This window comes from Pristis pectinata, chromosome 8 (genome assembly GCF_009764475.1).
Source record: "Pristis pectinata isolate sPriPec2 chromosome 8, sPriPec2.1.pri, whole genome shotgun sequence".
NCBI lineage: Eukaryota > Metazoa > Chordata > Chondrichthyes > Rhinopristiformes > Pristidae > Pristis > Pristis pectinata.
In genome coordinates this window covers 85,080,873-85,103,770 of record NC_067412.1, presented here as the reverse complement: position 1 = coordinate 85,103,770, position 22,898 = coordinate 85,080,873, and the positions used below count along the sequence as shown (strand labels likewise).

Sequence of the window (22,898 nt, the reverse complement as noted above, 5' to 3'; positions counted from 1 at the left end):
AACTTTAGATCTGAAGTTCCAGTATTGGTTGATTTTAAAGGAGTAGATGTGAATGTAAAACAATATTCTGCTACTTCATACTTGCAATTGCATTTCTGCTAAAGTTAGTGAAAACAAAGATTTCAGCCGCTGTTATTCTGTAATTGTTATTGTTTTTTTTCTCTCTGTCCTTTTGCTGCGATGGTGAGATTTACATTCTGCTCCCAGGCTTCCCTCTGTGCCACTCTTGTACCAACCAGTAAGAGGTATTTAAGAGTGCTACAATCACTTCACTTCTTCTGCTTGTTTCTTCCCTCCCCTTTCCCCTTTTGAGGTTCCACTTTGCAGAAGGAATTAGAGGAATCCAGAAAAGTACGGGGATAGCACCTTCATCCCCTGAGTAGCATCAAGTGTTGGTGTTCCAAAATGCTACACTGCCATGCCACCTGACAGTAGAAGTTTGTATCATTGAAGGCCTGCAGCTTTTGCACTTCAAATCATAGACTCTAAGGGTGATGACGACTTTGGCCAGTAACAGGAATTATTGCATCAGCTGCCTGTAATAGATCTCTCCTGATTTTCCTTTGCATTGACTTCCATGGAGTTGAAGAAAGATCCAATGGGTGGCTGATTTCATATTGCCCAAAGTCATCATGACACACTGTTTCTAAATGGCATCTTGAGCCCATCATTGTTCATTTGTACCTTCTGTGTAGGTATCATTATTTCATCAACTTGCAGACAGCCTTCTTACTGCGCCTACATGCTTTCATTTTGTCAATGCACGGTTATAAAATGACCCACATGTCAATGTAATGTGGTGGGAGGAGCACATTAAGTCAAGAAATTGTACAGTATGCTTTACTGGGAATTTCAATGAATATAAATATTACATACAGGGCAACAATTGCTAGTTCTGATGCCTGGAGTAAGAATGATGGCAGTTGTATTCAGGATAATAGCTAGAAGTAAATTGCCTTGAGTAAGGTCATTGTGTTCCATTACAAAGGTAGAAATTGTTCAGTCCGTCACTAATTTCTGTGCATGCAATTTTATCTTTCAGTGAATGAATACAGTGAACTATAAGAATTGTTTGAGTGTTTACATGGGGGAGAAAAAAACTATACAAACTAAACCTGGCTGCATAGTATTATCAAATTTAATTGTAACCTGTTATTTGGAGTTTTTTGGAATTTTTATTAAAATGTTTACATTTAATCTTGTTGGAGAATGGATGTGTTGAGGGAAGGGGGAATATGGCATAAGTGAATATGTAATCAAGGTGACAGCTCAGAGGTGTTGGATCTGTAGCACTGTATGATGTATATGGTGTTTGGAATTTTTTTTTAAGAAGGCTAGATTACGGAATAAATTGTGTATACACATTGAAGGCATTTTAGTGTCAGACATCACCACTGATTTATTTTTCAACTATTTTAAGGCAACAGCCTTGCAGAGAAGTGATGGGAAAATCTCTTAGAAGAGGCAAAAGACATGTTGCATTTTCACCACAATGATGCCACTTACTGAGGGACATTGTGGCAATTTTGATATGATTTGCATTATTTGTGTCACTTGCTTGCAAAGAAAAACTGTTGCTAAATGCATCTTGATGAAGGTGGTATCACTTTAAGACGATATTGCTATAGGCTATAGTTCTATTTAAACTGATGGATTCAACGTAAATTACAAATTTTAGAGGTAGATCTTTGATTAAAGCCAAATTCCCAGTCCCTTTCCCATGTTCCCATTCCTGCAAACTCTATTCCTTTCAGTCATTTTATATGTCTTTATTGAAATAAGTAATCAATAAAATATTTATATCAAGCATATACATATGAGACTTTCTGTAATTTCTCATTCCAATCACTTTTCATTTAAAAGCTGTTTGAATTTTATTGCAGCAGTCTATTCTCTGATGGTCCCCCTTCTAAAGCAGTACAAGTGCACAGAGATAACTGGTTGGTTGCCTGATTTTTGAATCTATGACATTGACTTGAAATTGACAAGTAGATAGTTGGGTGACAGGATATGAAACTGAGGGGGGAAAAAGGCAGAAGGGAATCCCTAGGGATGAGTGCCAAATTGACAGTCCTGATGCTGACTGATCCAAACATGAACTCTGCAAAGTTAATTTGGAAACAAAAAATGAAATTAAAAAAAAAATTAACTGAATTTGGATTCATTCAGATAGCTCCAAAGAATTTTATTCATGTCTATAGAAAGACACAAGATCTCGACATATGTGGGATCAGATTTTGCACCCTGCCAGAAAGTTCTATGCACAGATAATTTTTAATGGGTCTGCTCAGCATATCCATGATTTGCATCCCACTAACATTTTGTTTTAGGCATGCCGAAACCATAAAGGTCAATGTGTACACAAAATGTTTCTAAGCTTTGTGGCGTCGGAAGGGATGCCTCTGATCTGTTGCAGCTGCAGGTAGGGGGAGGCTGCATGTGCACGTGTTTTGGTTGACAACCATGAGCATAGAATTCCCTTGCAGATTGGGGAAAGGGCCATGTCCATCGGATTCCCTTGCAGTCTTTATTTAGGCGGGGAGCTGTATGGATCAAATTATTGGATTCCATTGTGATCTTTGGAGGGAGTATGGGTTCCCGGGTAAGCACCCACATTGTATTTGCTGATCTCTGCTGTTGTGTTTGAGGATATCATAGTACAGTTGATCCTTCCTTGCTAGATAACTTGTTCACATTTCAAATATGCAAATACAAAGTTCAGATGTATATGATTAATCATCCCCAGGAGTTATAATATTCTTAAGATTCCAATTTTGACACAATTGAAGAAATTACAGTTTTTGAGGAACTGAACATGTTCAAATTTGAAACCTCCAATGTGCAATGGAAACCAAATTCTATTTTGTGTTTGTCACTTAGCTTCCCTGAAAGGAAACTTGAAAGGTGTACTGATCTGTTAAAATTCTAGACTTGTACTTATAGTTGACAAGTAAGCAAATTTTTCTTTTTCTTGAGACACAAGCTAAGTGATTAGCTTTCACATGGAAGCTTTTGGAATTTTGGTGGGGAAATTGGGTGCTTTTATAGCAATTCTGAACCCTGTCAGTTCTACATATGACTGGTGGCAGATGAATGGTGATGGTTAATGTGGCAGCATCCCACCTGTCCTGCTGAGAGTGCACGCTGCTCTGTCCAATCTCTCATTAGTTGCTCCTCTCCCCAGACTTTGCTTCCTGGTGATAATAACCCAGGAAGCATTTGTTTTGTAGCTGAAAGTGCTTGATAGTAAGTGCAAATTTTCCATCTTGCGAGCTGTTGCCCGAGTTTAGTACCTGTTTGAAAATTGCAAAAGATTTTTGTTAAAAGCACAGGGAGGGGTCTCAGAAAGGTCCACCAGGGGGTCTGTTTGCCAAGCTGCCCAGTTTGTACCTTTTTGAAGTTTGGTCAAATTGCCCATTTGTTCATTTTATTCATTCATTTTATTATGAGTCTGAGATGTAAAAGAGCAGTTTGCATCTTGCCTAACAAAAATCTGTCAATCTCAGTTTTGAAATTTTCACTTGATCCATTTGTCAACAGCTTTTTAGGAAGGAGCTTTCCTAATTTCTGCTTTTGTACAAGTGTTTGTTGACATCACGTTTGAGCGTTCTAGTGCTAAAACTATGTTCCATGTCCAAGATTTGCCCATCAGAGGAAATTCTATTTCTCCATCTAATCTTTAATAAGGGGCTATGTGGGAGGGAAGGGTTAGATAGATCTTAGAGCAGGATTAAAATGTCGGCACAACATTGTGGGCCAAAGGGCCTGTACTGTCCTCTAGTGTTCTATGTTCTTTCAAATACTTTAATAGATAGGAACATTGCTAGAGATTATTAGATTAACATTAGGTTTATTGAATAAAATTTGACACTGAGCAACACGAAGTATGGGACAAAAGGGTCAAAAAGGTTTTGAAGAGCAGCAGGAAGTCGGGAAGGTAATCCCAGAACCTAGTTCCTGAGCAGCCATCAGTGCCACCACCTGTAGTTCAGACTGAAAGTCAAAGACTTGGTGAATTAATCAGTCTCAACAGGAATAATTATGAGAGCAATATACTTGGTCTCCATGTCCTCAATGGGAGAATAAAGAAAATGAGCCTGGTTTAATTCTGCTAATTATGAATCAACTACCCATCCTGGAAGGTGAATGATGAGGGCAGTTGGGTGAAGGAGTGGAATACGTCGAGCTGGGAAGATCCTTGTCGTAAAAGGGTGGTTTCACTCATTGCCAAGGTTCCCACATCAAGACTAACACTTGAATATGGGACTGGACGGCTGAAGAAACAAGTGAAACTGCAAGTAATTACTTCAGGAAGGAGAATTAAGGTTTGGAGTGGGGGGAAAAAAAGGAAGAGTGTCTCATTAGAATTTACATACAGACCAGGTGAGAGCTTCATGAGAAGCACTTAATTTTCAGTAACTACTAAGTTGTATACTGTGAGAATAACCAAACATCAGCACTTCCTGGCTTGTTTTTGAGTTTTGTTTTTGTTTTGAAACTCTTCTTGACACTGAAACCAAAATCTAAGCCATGTGATTTAATGGAGTCTCGTGACCCTGAGGCAGTATTAAGCAGACATTTCCAATTCAAAATAGTCCATGCTCTAAGTTTGGAGTAAATTAACTTTTAAACAATAGTCTAAAAGTTAGTTTACTCCAAGCTTAGAGCCAGCACTAATTTCTTTTTAATTAAGGTACATAGCATGCACTGAAGTATCAGAAATATCACAGTACAGAGTGTGCTGTCACAACAAAATAACCACAGTAGTTTGATAGATGAAATGACATAAAGTGAGTAACTAATGTGAGAGCAAATTTCCAAGCAACCTCACTGATAAGAGATTGATAAGGGGAAGAAAATCGAACTCCAGAGCTGAACAGTCTTGTAACCTTTCTTTTTACCTCAGTATCAAAAATGTTGCAAGCTTATGCTTGATAACAGTAGCTTTTGTTTGTGAATACTGATTATACAGTGAGCTCACATCTGAGGACAAATAAACCAAGAAGGGGATTTTGAGATATGCAAAACATTGTAAAATTCTGTGTTACAAAGGCCATTGAAGGCAGTGAGATGTGTTCCTGGAGCAAGGCAAGATTCAGGACTGTAGTGAGATCAACTAAAAAGAGATGGACTTGGGCCAAACTACTATTTCTCATTTCTAAAAACACTTCTCATGTGATTTTGAAAATCGGATCAATCATCAAAGATAATGAAGTATTTGTAGAATATATTGTGTGGTTTGAAAAAAGTGACAATAATTATTGTATGAATCTACATATGCAATATATTTTTTAACCTTTACAGATAAACCAGCTGATGGATACATAGCAGGAAATGCTCTGGTGAGTATGAAACCAAGCAAAAGGCTGATTAACTAACTTGTATCTGTCCTCTCAAATAACATGTGGAAGTTGGTAAATTCCAAATTAATTATTCTGTTTATGGAACTCTTGAGTTTTGCAGATAATCATTTCTAGCAGATAAGTGGATCTTCTACTCTGCTATTTGGTTTCTTCCTCCTCCCCACCCTCCTCCACCCTCATCAATTGCTTGTTCTCTCCTGAAAGCACTCGCCCCTGATTCTTTGGTCACCTGTGGCTCTATGGAAACTATCTTAAAGGTCATTCTTTTTGTGTGAATCTAGTACTAACATCTTTAGCAGTTGTGTGTAATAAAGGAAAAAGTGGTGAGATTACAGATCTTGTTAAAACCATTGGGTTCTAGCAAAATATTGTTCTCATTTAAACAAGGCAATATAATGGTGCAAATCTCCAAATTTAATGGTCTCGAGGGTTAAAATTGTCTCAAAGCATGTCTTGGAGTAAGGACTCAGGCAAAAATTTGACAACATCAGTCTTGTTCGGAAAAGTCCTAGGGTGTCCATGTGGGAAATGGAACTCTCCTATAGGAGCAATAGGGGCTACTAATTTAGTTGGGATTAAGAGGAATAGAGATGAATTCAACATGAAACTCATTAATGACTTAGCCAAAATACTCCATTTTAATACTAGCTGACGTGAATTGAAAAAGGTTCCATTCCCAACAAGTGGTGTTGCATATCTATTGGAGATTTCTTTGCTCTCAGTGCAGTAAAATTCTGAGTAGATAACCAGGGATTTCCTCTAGTTTTTATGCACAGCAATATTAGCTCCCAATGGGGGTGAGTATCAGGCTGATCAATGTTTAGGTTATTTTAACTTGAAAGGGCTCATTTCAATATGTCAGCCCCAACTCCCACTTGAATTCCATGTCAAAATAGCAATGACACAAAGATGCTGGAAAAGTGAAATAAAGCCTGCAAATGTGGAAAGAGCTTGGCAGCTCAAGCAGTGTGAGAAACAATTAAAGTTTCAGGTGAGTATCCCTTTGATTCTGGGGCATTGTTGCTGCCAGACTTGACTGTTTTTATTCCAGTGTCCTGATGTCGGGCTGGAAAAAGGATGTCAGGAGAGTGAAGCAGATGGTCCTGGCCAAGGACACAGAAGATGTGATTGTCAGGAGACACGTTCACTGGTAGAAGTGGGGTTTGGGTGAACGGACAACAATAGGTCAACGTGGCTGGGTAAGGGAAGGCCTGAGCCATAGGTTCCCTTTTGGAGTGTAGAGGAATGAATCAGTTAAAGCAACACATGCACAAGGCCAGTATGAATCATCATCATATGTGAAATCATGTTAGGCACTGGGGATTAAAATTAGGGTAATTTTTGAACTCTTCTTGCCATAAGAATCAAAATACATATTTAGGGAGCTAAGGAAAAAGCAATTTGATTCTTTTCAAGTCAAGTGGAGTACTGCAAATATGTGCAAGAGTCACTCACTGCTGGGTGATGATCACCATGGGAACAGTTAATCTTTGCTTTTTAATTATAACTCTGTTTTTCTTCCAACTAATGTGCCTTTTAATTCTAAATTTGGAGTCTGCCCAAGGAGCACAGATCCTTTGTATCTTTGTTCTCCTGAGCTTTTTTCCATTTGATCTGATTTCCACCCCCCATTAAAATTTCTGGAGTCAGTTGTGGATAAAAAGAAACAAAAACAAACTGCAGATGCTGGAAATCTAAAATAAAAATGGAAAATGCTGGAAATGCTCAGCAGGTCAGACCATGCCCGTGGGAAGAAGAGTTGACTTTTCGGGTCAAAGACTATTAGGCAGAACTGGGAAGGAGACAGAAGAAGCTTGTCAAACTGCAAGGAGGGTGGGGAAGAGGGGATGTCTCTGATAGGGTAAAACTAAGGTGGTAATGGGAATAAGCTGTAGAACAAGGTGATCTGGTCAATGAGTGAATGGAAGCAGTTAGAGAGTGAGAACATAGATAACAGGATGAGGGAACTGAAATGCAGAACAGGAAAACATGCCCAGCAGGAGAGGTTGGCATGTCCTCCACCCCCAGAGATAAAAGGAACTAAGAGAGGGAAGAAAGCAAATGAGCTGAGCCAATATCAAGTTACCAGAAATATCTGAATTTCTCTCTGTTGTCAGTTGTCCAGCTGCGATATTGGCTCCGCTTGTTTGCAGTGACCTGTGAGACACCTCATCCTGTTCTACGTTTCTCAATTCTTACACTCTCTTGTCAATGTTCTTTTGTCCATGTTCTATTGTTTACAGCCTATCCCCATGGCTATCCTGATTTTATTCAGAGACAACCTCCCCATTCTGATGAAGGGTCCTTCTAACTGAAACGTTGACTCTGTTTCTCTTCACACAGCTGTGGCCCGACCTGAGTATTCCCAGCAATTTTTCTGTTTTTATTTCAGTTGTGGATATTTGGCTGTAAGGCTGTGTGGAATTTCACAAGTGCATTAGGTATTAGTCTTGGTGCTCCTTCAAAGTATTTTTGAATAAATTAATTTTTCTTAAAAAGGAAACAATGCTCAAGGAATGTAGTTTATTTTTGAAACTCTGGAAGCAGACTGAAATACGTGAGCAAAGTACTGCTGATGCTGGAAGGCTGAAATTAAATCAGAAAGTGGTGGAAATACTCGGCAAGTCACACAACTGGTGGGCAGAGGGAAACGGTTAATGTTTTAGGTCCTAAACCTCCCATCACAGTGTGGAATACATGTACAACTGTACCAACATCTTGTATTCCCCTCATTCCAAAATGGATACTTCCTTTGGAATTACCTGGATAGTCCAGTATATACAACAGAAAAGATTAGTTCCAGGGGCTTTAACTAATTGGTTTCAAATTAGTGGAGATTGTTAGTACATAAAATAACTTAACCAATGCATCAATTTTCACGATGCACCTATTCTTTCATTTTAAATGATTGGTATCATGGATTGATAGTTGGGCTGTTAGAACATAGACAAAAGAATCAAAAGGATTGTTAGGCTCTTCTACCTCTTTAGAAGATTTTTCAAATTCTAGAAAAACAATAGATTGAAGTGCGTGGGCAGAAGCAGTCTTCATAAGGAAACTGAAGGCTGTGTCAAACCTGAGATGCAGGGGGCATTTGCAAAGCCACTACTGTCATCCAGCAAACACGTTTGACTGCAAATGACATTGGCTGCCTATTATGAACAAGAAAGATCTAATTACAGCAAGCAAGCTGATGGGAGCATGATGCATTTCCTGTCACTTGTCCCCTATCATCACTGTACTTGGACAGAGAACAATTAATTATACTCCATAAACTCGTGGTATATAAAACAGGAGAAATAAAGGACAGCAGATGCTGGAATCTAGAGGAAAAACACAATGATGCTGGAGGAACTCAGCAGGCCAGGCAGCATCCGTGGAGAAAAGCAGGCAGTCAACTTTTCAGGTCAGGACCCTTCTTCAGGACTGAAGATAGGAAAAGGGGAAGCCCAGTATATAAGAAGGAAAAGCAGAGCAGTGATTGGTGGATAAAAGAGGGGGAGGTAGGGTGGGCACAGGGTGGTGATAGGTAGATACCTGTATAGTGATATAGAGATACCTGTATAGAGATAGTGATAGGCAGGTTTGGGGGAGGAAGGGAGAGCAGATCCACCGGGGAATGGGTCAAAGACGTGGAGGCAGGCAGCATGGGGGAGGAGTGGAGAGGAAAAAGAGAGGCGGGGGAAAAGAGAGAGAGAGGCATCTTTGCCATTTCCCACACTTCTGCTCTCACCCCCACCCCTCCCAGACCCAACAGGGATATGGTCCCCCTTGTTGTCACATTTCATCCCACCAGCCTATGTATCCAACACATCATTCTCTGCCACTTCTGTCATATCCAACAGGACCCCACCACCAAGCATATCTTCCCCTCCCCACCCCTTTTAGCCTTTTGTAGGGACCGCTCTCTCCATGACTCCCTAGTTCATTCCTTCCTCCCCACCCATCCCACTCCCATCCCAGGGACTTTCCACTGCCCCTGCCATAAGTGTAACACCTGCCCTCACATCACCTCAATCCAGGGACCTGAACAGTCCTTTCAGGTGAGGCAGAAATTTACCTGCACCTCCCCCAATATCATTTACTGCATTTGGTGCTCCAAGTGTGGCCTCCTCTACTTTGCCAAGACCAAAAACAGACTAGGGGACCGTTTCGTAGAACACGTATGCTCTGTCCATAACTGCATCTCCCTGTTGCCAGTCACTTCAACTCCCCCTCCATCACTGATATGTCTGTCGTCTGTCCTCTGCCTCCACCACCACCGGGAGAAGTCAAAACGCAAACTGGAGGAACAACACACTTTCCGTCTTGGGACCTTGCAGCCTAATGGAATGAACATTGAATTCTCCCACTTTAAGTAATCCAACCCCCCCACCATGCCTCTTTTCTTCCCTTTCCTAGCCTCTTTTTTTTTTCCACTTGATTTTGTTTCCTCTTTTTCCTCTCCTCCCCTCCCTATATGCCACCTGCCTCCATACCTTTGACCCATCCCCTGATGGATCTGCTCTCCCCTTCTCCCCTGCATCTGCCTACCACCACCTTGTGTCCACCCCACCTCTCTTTCATCCACCTATCACTGCTTTGTTTTCTCCCCTATATATTGGGCTTTCCCTTTTTCCTGTCTTCAGTCCTGAAGAAGGGTCCTGACCTGAAACATTGACCATCTGCTCTTCTCCATGGATGCTGCCTGACCTGCTGAGTTCCTCCAGCATCTTATTTTTTTCACCTGGTGTATAAAACAGCTAGATAAAAATAAAACTTCAATATCCTCCTAGGGATGTGGACCCACTCATCGAACATAGAACAAGACAGCACAGGAACAGGCCCTTCGGCCCACCATTTTGTGCCAAACCAATTAAAATAATTCTGCCCAATTAAACTAATCCCTTCTGCCTGCACATGGTCCATATCTCTCCGTTCTCTGCATATTCATGTGTCCATTCAAGAGCCTCTTAAATGCCTGTATTGTATCTGCCTTCACAACAGTCTCTGGCAATGTATTCTAGGCACCCATTTTTTTATATTAAAAGAAAAACTTGCCCTGGTGCCTTGTACATCTCCTTTGATCTTTTCCCCCTCTCACTGTGAATGCATGCCCTCCTAGTATTAGATACTTTGACCCTGGGGGAAAAGATACCAGCTGTCTATTCTATTTATGCCCCTCATAATTTTATAAATTTCTGTCAGGTCTCTCCTCAGCCTCTGCTGCTGTAGTGAAAGCAACCCTAGTTTGTCCAACCTCTCCTTGTAGTTCATACCCTCTGATCCAGGCAGCATCCTGGTAAACCTCATCTGCACCCCCTGCAAAGCCTCCACATCCTTCCTATAAAGCGGTGACCAGAATTGATTGAAATACTCCAGAGTTTTATAAAGCTGCAACATGACTACCTGTCTTTTGAACTCGATACCTTGATAAATAAAAGCAAGCGTGCCATATCCCTTCTTTATCACCCTATCAACGTGTGGCCACTTTCAGGGAGCTATGGACTTGGACCCCAAGATCCCTCTGTACATCAGTGCTGTTAAGGGTCCTGCCATTAACTGTGTACTCTCCCTTTACATTTGATCTCCCAAAATGCAACACCTCACACTTGCCCAGATTAAACTCCATCTGCCATTTCTCCACACATATCTGTACTGATCTATATCCCGCTGTATCCTTTGGCAATCTTCTACACTATCCACAATACCACCAATCTTTGTGTCATCTGCAAACTTACTAACCCGCCCATCCACGTTTTCATCCAAGTCATTTGTATATCACAAACCGCAGCGGTCCCGGTAATGATTCCTGCGAAACACCACTAGTCACCGACCTCCAGCCAGAATAAGTCTCATCGACCACGATCCTCTATCTTCTACAGGCAAGCCAACTCTGAATCCAAACGGTCAAGTCACTGTGGATCCCATGCATCTTATGTCAGTAAATGACTACAGTATAAGGAATTCCCTTCTCTTGCTTACCAGCTTTCTGTGCCACCTTCCCCCATACCATCCACTAAAATTGGTGCTGTAAGTAGCACCAGCCTGAATTAAACAATTTACATTCTTGGAATCTCAAAGAATGTATTAGGAAAGAATCCAGCCATATTTTGTTTGTGTTCTATTTCAAATTGCTTTCTCATTCCTTTTACTGAATTCAGCATCTTGCCTGTAACTTTCTTGTGAATAGAAATTTGCCTTTGCTTATTGATGGCCTCTTAGAATCAGCTGCCTGCTGCACTTCCCTCCATTTGGATCCATTAAGAACAGTGATTAGCTTATACTTTCGTACCCCTTGTAACATTCAAAAAGCACATTAATCCCTTCAGTTTTCATTTGATTTTCTTTGCTTTACATATTCTGATTGGTCTCATATCACCAGGTCTCTTTCCATAAATTAAAACAGTAAATGCTGGAGATATGCAGCAGGTCGGGCAACATCTACAGAGAGAGAAATGGAGCTATCCTTTCAAGATATTTCATCAGAATTGAGAGAAGATGAAAAATCACAGATGCAGAGAAAGGGGAAGGGCTGCAAGAACAATGGAAATGTCTGTGATAGGCTGGAAACCAAGAGAAACTGAATGACACTGAAGGGGGCTGAGAGATTGTGGTGAAGGCTTGAAAACTGTGGCTGATCTGACTGGAAGAGATGAGATGAACGAGGATAAAAGAGAGGGTAAAGAAAGCAATGCTTGGAACTGAGATTAAAAAAAAATGGCAGCTGCTGGAAATCTGAAAAAAATAAGAATGCTGAAAATATCAGGTGCTGCATGACCTGAGTATTTCCAATAGCTTTTCAATTTTTATTTCAGATTTCCAGCATCCGTAGACTTCAGCTTTTCACCGGCTCTCTTCATCTTGGTCCTTCGTAATTCCCTCTTCTACTTCCTCAGACTAGACCTACAGACCTTTATTTTTCCAGGAAATAAATAATGGCTATGGGAAGGGAAAATCTACTTCAATTAGTTTGTTAATGGAGAACTCGTTAAGTCAGAACTGTGTATTGCAGATCTTAATTGTATTTTCATATTTCCTTACGACATAGAAGATGGCCATTTGGCCCATAGAATCCATGCTAGCTCTCAGAATATTCCCACCAATCCCATTCCCCCACATTTCCACATAACCTATTCTCTCTTGTATACCCATCAATTTCCCCACCCCACAACCCCGGATTCTCTCATCACCTAACTGTACTCAGGATTATTTACAGTAACCAATTAACCTGCCAACCAGCACATTTTTAGGAAGTGGGAGGAAATGGGGGGACCCTGGGGAATCCCACATAGTCACAGAGGGAACAGGCAAACTCCAAACACAACACCAGAAGTCAGGATCAAACATTCGAGCGATTAGGCAGCAGCACTGCTGGCTTTACTACTCTGATGCCCAAGTTAACATGGTGATATATTTTGGATTAAAATCAATAAAGTTGGAATTTTTTGAGTTGGCAGACAGTACATTATTCTTGTGTCTGCAGAAATGTCATTGAAATAGCAAATAGTCAATTAACAAAGAAACAAGTTACTTGGTTTCAGTATAGAAACCCACTCTTGTGTTTTGTCTCCTCAATGTCTCCTGGACATTAGGCAGCATGTAATGTTTTTATTCTCTGTCATCCATTTGAAATGATAATTTAAACTATGACAGCAATGGGTGGGCAGGAATCATTGCAGACATTGGGCAGCACACTGGTTCTCTGTCAAATGTCCCCAGCAGCATTCCCTTGTATGGAAGTGGAACCTGCCATCTGTGCCATGACTGAGCTTTGTGTATTATTTTCCAGTAGGAGAGTTCCACTTAAGGCAGGAGTTAAAGGCAGCAAATTTGTACTGTGGCTGCTTTTGTAGAGGAAACATTCCTGCCAAAAGTCCTCTCATGAAATATACATAAGGAGGAATGTTAATTGGAATATTCTTTGGTGATTGCTGCCTACATTTGTTGTTTCTCCCTCCAAAGTGCTTAAAATTGGGGAGGGAGAGGGGTAGGGAGCAAGCATAAAGAGTCCGACTAGAAACTCAGAAGGCAGCTGAATTAATAAAAGCTGATGGATGCTGTAACTTCAACTACCTTAGTATCCATCAGCTTGGATTCAGTCCAACTTCTAAGACGTCAATATTTACTATTCAGAAAGAAATATTTGGACCATTCCATAGGTGAAAATATAATGAATAGTAAACCCACGAGGAGCTCAGCCTTTCAGAGCCAGGGAGCATTAACAGGAAATAATCGGAGCTTATCGTGACATCGGATTTTGAATCTGGAACACACAGCCATGCTATCCAGCAATATATCGATTTATAAAGCATCTCTAACATATTATAGCGTCCCCAACTTTTCCACAGGAGCATCTGGAAACAAAAATTGATACCAAACAACAAAGATATTATGAAAGATAACCAAAAGCTTGGTCAAAGAGATCACTTTTAAGGAGTGTCTTAAAGGGAAGAAGATGAGTATAGAAAAGGTGGGTTTTAGAAAAATGATTTGATAGTTTAGAATACAGGGAACTAAAGACACAACCAACAGTGGTAGACATTTAAAATTGTGCATGCACAAGTGGCCAAAATTAGAGGAACATGAATAATACAGATCCTTGTCATGCTGGAAAACAAAGATGAGAATTATAACGTTGAGGCATTACTCACTTGGGGCCCAAGGTATGGCAGCAAGCAGAGTGCTGATAGGTGCATGGGACTTGGTTTGAGTCGGGATACGCTAAATAACTGTTTCATGTTTTCTCCATATAACTTTAGTATTGCATAAATTCTAGTTAGTGATGCTCATTGGAGTATCGCTCTTTACATGTTTGTTTTTTCCAAAATTTGGTCATTATGCAAGGGACGAATGGCTTGAGTAATAGAATGGTTATGACATTGTATTGCATACAGGGGTGTGCCTAATTCAATCCTATGTAATTTGTCTAAACACTGTTTTCTCTCAGAACTATTTTCATATCAAATTTTTGTAGCCTAGCACCATTTTAGCTCTGAGAGCACCAAACTTCTTGGTCTGCATAATTAAGGGGCAAATACAAGGTGTTGCTATTTATGTTGTCTTGATTGAAGGAGAATCTGATTTAGAAGCAGAGATGTAATGCTGATCTGTTTATCACAGAACACAAAGATAGCATCAGAACCACCGGTTGTACCACCTGTGTCGGAGGACGATGATGAGGATGATGACAATATGCCCCCACCAGTGATAGCTCCTCGGCCTGAACACACAAAATCGGTCAGTGCAACTTGTGCTTCACTATAGTGCTCTTGTACGCATGGGTTAGATCATTGGTGATGCACAGTCCAGAATGTGGCTATTACATTTCAAGAGTATCTTTGTCATTAAATATTTGAGGGAATGGTCCATTAGTAACTCCATATGTAACGAAATGAAAATATTGACCATGGTGTAATTGTTATCCTTGATCTGAATATTGGAGGAATTAAATGTGGTCATCAAATTCTTTGACATCTGGAAGATGTGCTAAACGTGTGGCGGGCCAAAGTATGTGTTTAAATTGTAAAGGCAAACCAGCTCAAAATTCTAGTGTGGTTGGGGACCCAGAAGAGGAAGGACTGAGAGTACCGTTTGCACTCTGCAATAGATGTAGGTGGTCATCATTGGGGATCGACTGGCAGAGTCAGGAGGTGGTCAGAATCAGCTAGGGGGGGATTCAGAATTGTGATTGGAGGGGAGCGGGGGTTGGTGGCGGACCAGGAGCCCTGATAGAGAGGGTGACATGATGGAAAGACAGCTAGTGTCACTGTCTCTCAGCTCCAGGGATTTGACACCGACTTCAAGTGCTATCAACGTGGAGTTTGCACATTCTCCCCATGGGGTTCTGCCTGGGCACTCCGGTTCCTTCTACATCTCAAAGACATGTTGATAAGTTAATTGGCCACTGGAAATTACCCTGTAGTGTAGCTAAGTGGCAAAAGAATTGAAGGGCAATTGATGGGCATGTGACAGAGAATAAGTTGCAGGGATGCTGGAAAATACAGAGAGGGTACAGGATTAATGGGATTGTTTGCTGGGAGTTGGCATTGATCTATTGGGCCAAATGGCCATCTTCTGTGCAATAATGATATGTAAATAAGAAAGAGCTGTGGTGAGGGATACAAATTTTACTTAAAGGGCACCCAGCTGAAGTCAGTTCCCAGCTTCACTGACTGACACTCTGCTCGGGCAGGTTTCCTTTAAATTTCAAAGAAGGCCTCGAATCACAATGAAATCCTGCTTCTGCAGGAGTGGACTGCACTGTCCGCAGGCAATGAACTCGCAAATGAATTTTGCAGAAGGGGTATCTGGACATGTGCTGTATGTTCTTGCATATCATTACTTATGCCTCTGTGTGTTAACACATCATATGCATGGAAGGGTTAGAAAGAAACTCATGGACACTGCACTGTACTGTATAACCAGTTTTCTGATAAAATTCTATCACATTATCGCACAAACTGATAGAATTTCTAGTCATGAAAGGAGAAATAATATGAAAAGCATAATTTAGTATCACATGCAATGCACTACATTTACTGGCTTGTAAATAAGTGGAAGCAGTATTACTTTAAGTTTGTGCTAAAACTCCTTCTGCAATTAACAAAAAACTACAATTTTCCAATCAGTACTAACATTGGACAAAATCCCTTGTGAGCTATACTTGGGAAAATTCAGTACCAATTATTTTCAGTTACAAGACAAACTGCTGTATTATCACTGGGATACAAAGCAGTGTTGTTATATAAATAAATGATGCACTGCAGCATTCTGTTTTCCATTATTTACCCGATGTGGCAACACGTTTATGCGTTAATGTCTTGTTTTGAATAGTGGAGAGACTTTTAGTAGCTGTCTGGCAGATTTTTACAGAGGATTGTTAGAATCAAATCTCTATCCAGAAAGTTAAGGCTGACTCTCCAATGCAGTACCAAAGCTGCACTGTCAGAAAAGGCATCAAACCAAGCTCTTTCTGTCAGTTGTAAAAGATTCCAGGAAGTATTGTATTCCGGCCAGCATTTATTTCTCAATAACATTACCAAGGCAAAGTACCAAGTAAGGGATTTTTAAATGTTACTATTCAGTCAGTGTTCATTTCACAGTAAATTTGCTGATGACCAAACCATATGTGGCCCCCCTCCCGACCCTCTTTATCATATTAATGTTTTCACCTTGTGAGCCTATTACTTAGACCTTTTCCCAGTGTTGACAGTTTATGAAGGATCATCATTAAATTGTTATAACTAGGAAGAAAATGGATTTTGCCCAAATTTAGGGAAATCTGGAACAAAAATGAGGCTTGCGTCATCTCTAATACCAGATTAGATTTCAGAAGAATGATTTATAATAGCAGACTCCATAGAATTCAATGTTTTTACAGTGAGGGGAATCTAAATTAAATTGCTGTCGAGTATGATGAATGTGACACAAGTAAAGTAGTTTAGAGCAAGGGCTGACGGAGTTCATAATACAGACACTGTGCAATGTTGCACATGAGTAAATTGACCTTGCTGTCCAACATGAGGACTGCTCAGGTAAATATTTCTCTGGTGTTTAAGTTCCGTCATGGGTCGGGAGGAACGCTGTAGTGTGGGTGACACGGAAAGGCTTTTTCTCTTTTTTTTCCTCAGAGCTTGACCTCCTTTCCATATCAAGCCAATCCTGACTACAAGCAGTGGTTTGGAGGGGGAAAAATATACAGTCCTGGGAGGGAAAAAGAGGGCAATTCTACAACTAATTACCCTGCTATGATCCCAATAAAGTATCCCTGAAGCATATATTACAATCGGAAGCTAGGCTGGAATCTTGATGTGACTCTCCCCTGCTTCCTTGTATAAATTATCAGGCCTCTGTGGGAGTGCAGGCATTAGTAGGAATTAGTACCTGCCATGCCTCACTCCTGCACTGCAAAATACTAAATACTTCTGAGTGTATATTAGGCTGCAAGCTTCTATCATTGGTTATAGTGGTCTGGAATTTCTTGCCAAGGTGATATTGACAACAAAATCAGTAAGTTAGTGTTGTGTGTCCCAATTCTCCAGTGTGAATTTGTGCCAAAACTGAACATTGGCAGTGAATCAGAAGCAGCCTAGCTAATGTAAATATCTTATCACAATGCAGGTCTGTATTACTGTACATATGAGTCCTCCCAAACTGTATTTTTTTCTTTTTTTAATTTCACTTCCTCCAGACTGGCAATATACAAATTCCATGAAGCGTATTGTTTCATCATGTTGTTTTAAATGCTTGAGAAAATATCTGCATAAAACAACCAGTAAATAATATATATAAATGTTCATTTGCCTTATTTAATCCTGGTAAAAGAATGCTTCCTAAGAGCACTTGACATTCTGGTATAAGTACACTAATGTTTTGGGATCTTTTGTAGTTTTAACTCAGTTCTTACAGTCACCTTAAACAAAAATGTTGCATCATATCAATATTTTATACCCCTTGGGAGCTTCTGTGCCTAAAAAAATGTTTGTTGATTTGAAATTACAAAAACTCAGTTACTGAATAAAAAAGAGCAATCTCACTACAGTAGAGACTAGATTACTGTTTCTTGGTAATTTCACTGAAAGTCTTTCCTGGATCTTAGCACCTATTTAATCTTTCATTCACTTTTCATGGGGAACATGACCTGATCAAAACCCCACATTTCTGTGCTGGCCTCTGAGGTCAATGCATTTTAATGGAGCAATATTGCAATTAAATATTTGCAATAAGCTGGAAAATGCTTTTAAAAAAAAAACAATGAAACTGAAAAGTTGTCAGTTGATTTAGATTGCATGGTTGTGCTTTATAAACTTCACTTCAGAATTATCCAGCCTGTGAATGCATCTAAAACCCTACAAGTTTTACGCGATTGATGACCATTAACAAGACATAAAATGATCATGCCCATTTATTAGGCTGACATGACTTAGTTGTCATTTCCTTGGCTACTGTTTCCTCAGAACAATGTACAAGATATATTGTGCTCAGGTGAAATATTGGATTAGTGTTAAAAAGTTGTTTTGCTGAGTGCTACCTTGCAGACAGCTAGTTTACGTTAGTGTGTGGTTTAGTTAAATTATGATTATTCAGGATATCAGAATTTTATTCAGGATATCGGAAAAGATGTTTATGATGCCAAGGAATGAGAAGAACATAATGTATCTAAATTTGATGACAATATGAAGCTAGATGAGAAAAGTGAGAAGGCTGCAAAGGGTCTGCAAAAGGATATAGACAAAGTGTGATGTTTGTGCTAAATGGATATGAGGTTGCAGAATGTAAGGTTATTTACATTGGCAGGAAGAATAGACTAAAATGTAGGAAATTAGTTTGTGTACAGAGGGATCTTGGTGTGCTGGTTCATGTATCACTGAAAATGTAATGTATGGATACGTTAAGTAATTAGGAAATCAAATTCTACATTGGAGGTTGGAGTGTAAGAGTAAGGAAGTCTTGCTGCAGTTTTACAGGGTCTTGGTGAGTCTACACCTGGAGTACTATATTTTGATTTAGTCTCCATCCCTTAAGAAGGGCCCTCTTGCTCTGGGAGCATAGAAGTGTCAATTCACTTGATTGATTCCTGGAAGGACTGGATAGTCCTTTTGAGAAGAGCTTGATTAGGAATGACCTACACTCACTCAAATTTAGAAGATGAGTGTTAATCTTCAAACACAAGATTCTGAAATAGATCAACAGGGTGGATGATGAGAGCTGTTTCCTTAGGCTATAAAGTGCAGAAATGGTGAGCATTGTTGCAGGATAAGGGGCTGTCCACTTAGGACTGAGTTGAGGAGAAATTTCCTCACAGAGCATTGTGAGTCTTTGGAGTTCTCCACCTTAGGATGTTGTGGTTGTTGAGTTCAATACATTTTTAGACGCCAAGGGAATTGGAGGATATAAGAAAGTGGACTTAAAGTATGGGATCAACTAAATCCTACTGAACAGCAAAGTAGGTTCAAAGGCTTCTGTTTCTTTTTCTTGTGTTCTAGTATTCTTAACATCTGCAGTATAGTTTCACATGCATTGAGTGATGCCAAGCTTCCAGCAAATGGTGGACTACCAGTGCATTGGGTTTCTTTAACCCCCAAGCATGTTTTGGCTTTAGTTCCTAGAAGTGAATTGTTGGATAAGGAGAATTTAAAGCTGTAAAACAAAATATTTGAAACGATCCAACTATTTTCATCCTGATCACTATGGGAGCAGTTCCTCGCAGAGAATTTCAAGCCAAATTTTGCACAGAAAATGGAGTGAAAAATGAAGATTTACAACAACCTTGATTTTTTTGATTTGACCATTCACTCTTGCATTTCTCCCCAGTAGTGCTAACCTCGTTCTTAACTATAATTCCTTGGATTCTTATCATATACCACTGCTTATTCTGTAAGTCTATCCAATTGACATGAACAGACTATACTTCCATAGGGGCAGTACACTGATCTAACTCTGCCTGTCTCAAGGGTAATTGTAACATTGGATACAGGAGTCAAATTTGCAATTGTGAAGAAGTTGTTCAAATACACACCTTACCCAATTTTCCTTTCCTTTGGAAAAATCAGAGAGAAAAAAATTAGAGCTGCCACCAAAATCCATTTTCTGTGCATGCTCAGTTTGAAAATTAATCTCTGCATTGTAGGAGGTGCTTGATGTAAATTAGCAGCCAGACCTCAACACATTCCTATCCCACTTAGCAACTGGAACCTTCTTGATCTGTACAGCTCAGTTCTAAGTTTGATGCTTTGCTGTTTGGAGAGCATTTATACATTTTTAATGAGTTGTCTGTGTTGTGATTCTGACCAATCCTTTTCTTTCTCCAGATTTTTACCCGATCAGTAATTGAGCCCATTGTTCCACTGGCACCTGTCAAAGATGTGACAACTTCTCCAGTCACAACACCACCTGAAAATGTGAGTGGTCTGAACAGCCAGCTCTGCAGAAACACCGACAAACAAAGGAAGAAATCCAAGATGACAGATGAAGAGATCCTTGAAAAATTAAGTATGTATTTAAAAATAACCCCTCTTGACTCACTGCAGACTTTTTACTTCAAAGGATTATTAACTAATCAGTATGATAGACATGCCTTTCTAATGCACAAATCTCCACAAAAACAGATTCTACATACCATGATTCCAATACCTTTACATTCAATGAGAACTTTTCTTTCAGGGAGCATAGTTAGTGTGGGTGATCCCAAAAAGAAGTACACAAGATTTGAAAAGATCGGGCAAGGGTAAGTGGAAAATCTCTCTTCGTTAATTGAGAAATGATCACTCTTTCAATTTAAAGCTGTACTATTGTATGACAAATCTTGAATGTGACATTAGTGGTCCTTTTATCTTTTAATAACTCATTTTTGATTTGCCTTTGTTGCTTAAAATAACGAACACCTGATAAAACTTCCAACAGTTTTAATTTAGAAACAGCATTTGCACGATAAACTGCAAGTTGCTCTGCATAAAATCACATTCATGACTTTAGTTGGGGTTTCCTGGCTGAGTACTTTATAAATCCGTGTGCAGCTCACTTGTCCATGATGGGACTACTGATTGTTTGTTCTTTAGCCAACACTCCACATCTCCCTTCCCCCCTCACTATCGGTGGTTGACTGTGTTTGCTGCTGGGTTCTGTAATTCGGAATTCCAATGCTTGGCATTCAGTGCCATTATCATAGTGTTGGGGATTATTCTGGAGTTATGAAATTATGGAAAGCAGATATTAACTAAAATGAGAATTAGTCTTCAGGAAATAAAACCTTTTCACAATTTAACTTCAACTGATACGTTAAGGCTATTGAAACCAATTGTTGGGTGTGGGACATTCTGATTCTGTACAATTGAAGCTACACAGGGGAAGACAATAGATTCATGTTAATTGGTGGTCATTGAAAACTTCAGGATGAGATCAGGGTAGGCGTTATGTGATCATCTCCTGTATTGACACATTGTTAAAGATGTATCCCTGCCACTTAATGCACAGTTCAGGACAGATCTGTTCTGTCACTTGATATTCTGGCTAGTTGTATATTCGGGGAGCCATCCTTCAACGCTGTAACAAGAGGGCAAGCGCAAACTGGAGGAAAAGCACCTCATTTTCCATCTTGGAACCTTGCAGCCTAACGGCATGAATGTTGAATTCTCCCACTTTAGGTAATCCCCTTCCCCAAAAACCACCATGCTTCTTCTCTTCTTCCCTTTCCTAGCCTTTTTTTTCCTCTCTCTCTTTACCTTTGACCCATCCCCTGGTGGATCTGCTCTCCCCCTCCTTCCCTGCACCCGCCAATCACTATCTCCACCTGTCACCTATCACCTATCACCACTCTGTGCCCAGCCTGCCTCCCCTCTTTTGTCCACCTATCAATTCTCTGCTTTTCCCTCCTATATATTGGGCTTCCCCTTTTCCTATCTTCAGTCCTGAAGAAGGGTCCTGACCAGAAACATTGACTGCCTGCTTTTCTCCACGGATGTTGCCTGGCCTGCTAAGTTCCTTCAGCATCATCGTGTTTTTCATCTAGATTCCAGCATTTGCAGTCCTTTGTTTCTCTAACAAAAGGGGTATATTTTGGGTGTCTGAAGTTTGTGCTCAGAAACTTTCAGACCAGTCACCAGTATTGAATGTTCAAAGAGTCTCTGTTAGTTGGGATGTGCTACCATTGTAAATATGTAATTCTGCTAAGTTATCTGCCTACATTTAAAATGTTAAAGTAGGTAACTATAGCCATTGAAACTGTAGTTAATTGTTTATTATTGTCTTTGTGTTCAGAAAGTATAAAATGTTGTGTAGGGAGGAGAGAATTAGATTCTCCTGAAGACCTGCTGTACTGAATAAAGCCTTTTATATCTCCCAGTTACACCTTACCTGTGGCTCAGTTTAGTCAGTCACAACAACAGAAGGAAGAAGCTCTGGAGCACTGATTGGGTGTGATATTCCATTTGGTCCTTGATTTGGGCCATGATCATAGACTGAACCTGCTGGGAACAGTTGGTACATATTTGAGTTCAATTGGTATTAGTTTATTATTGTCACTTGTACTGAGGTACAGTGAAAAGCTTGTCTTACAAACCAATTGTACAGGTCAATTCATTACACAGTGCAGTTACATTGAGTTGCTACAGAGTGCATTGATGTAGTACAGGTAAAAACAGTAACAGTACAGAGTAAAGTTCACAGCTACAGAGAAAGTGCAGTGCAATAGGGTGCAAGGTCAGGTAGATCGTGAGGTCATAGTCCATCCCATTGTATAAGGGAACCGTTCAATAGTCTTATCACAGTGGGGTAGAAGTTTGGTGGTACATGCCCGCAGGCTCCTGTATCTTCTACCCGATGGAAGAGGAGAGAAGAGAGAATGTCCAGGGTGGGTGGGGTCTTTGATTATGCTGGCTGCTTCACCAAGATAACGAGAGCTAAAGACAGAATCCAAAGAGGGGAGGCTGGTGTCCGTGATGCGCTGGGCTGTGTCCACAGCTCATCATCGGGTTACTTGACCAAACCATCAGTTCAGTTCAACACCAGGATAGTTGTTAGCCACTGTTAATGACCATGGAGGATGTGCTTATTTTA

General features: G+C 40.2%; 1 protein-coding gene across 6 annotated transcripts in view; it reads left to right on the top strand.

Moving 5' to 3' along the window:
* Window positions 1-22,898, top strand: part of LOC127573618 (serine/threonine-protein kinase PAK 3) — a 186,836-nt gene that overhangs the window by 129,399 nt on the left and 34,539 nt on the right. For 2 of the 6 annotated variants that reach the window (XM_052021997.1, XM_052021998.1), the window contains exons 5-10: window positions 189-245; window positions 1,884-1,940; window positions 5,305-5,342; window positions 14,466-14,582; window positions 20,156-20,336; window positions 20,508-20,571. In XM_052021997.1, coding sequence (XP_051877957.1) covers window positions 189-245; window positions 1,884-1,940; window positions 5,305-5,342; window positions 14,466-14,582; window positions 20,156-20,336; window positions 20,508-20,571 — 514 coding nt within the window. The remainder of the gene's footprint in view (window positions 1-188; window positions 246-1,883; window positions 1,941-5,304; window positions 5,343-14,465; window positions 14,583-20,155; window positions 20,337-20,507; window positions 20,572-22,898) is intronic. The other 4 variants (XM_052022000.1, XM_052021999.1, XM_052022003.1 and 1 more) reach the window with 2 other exon arrangements.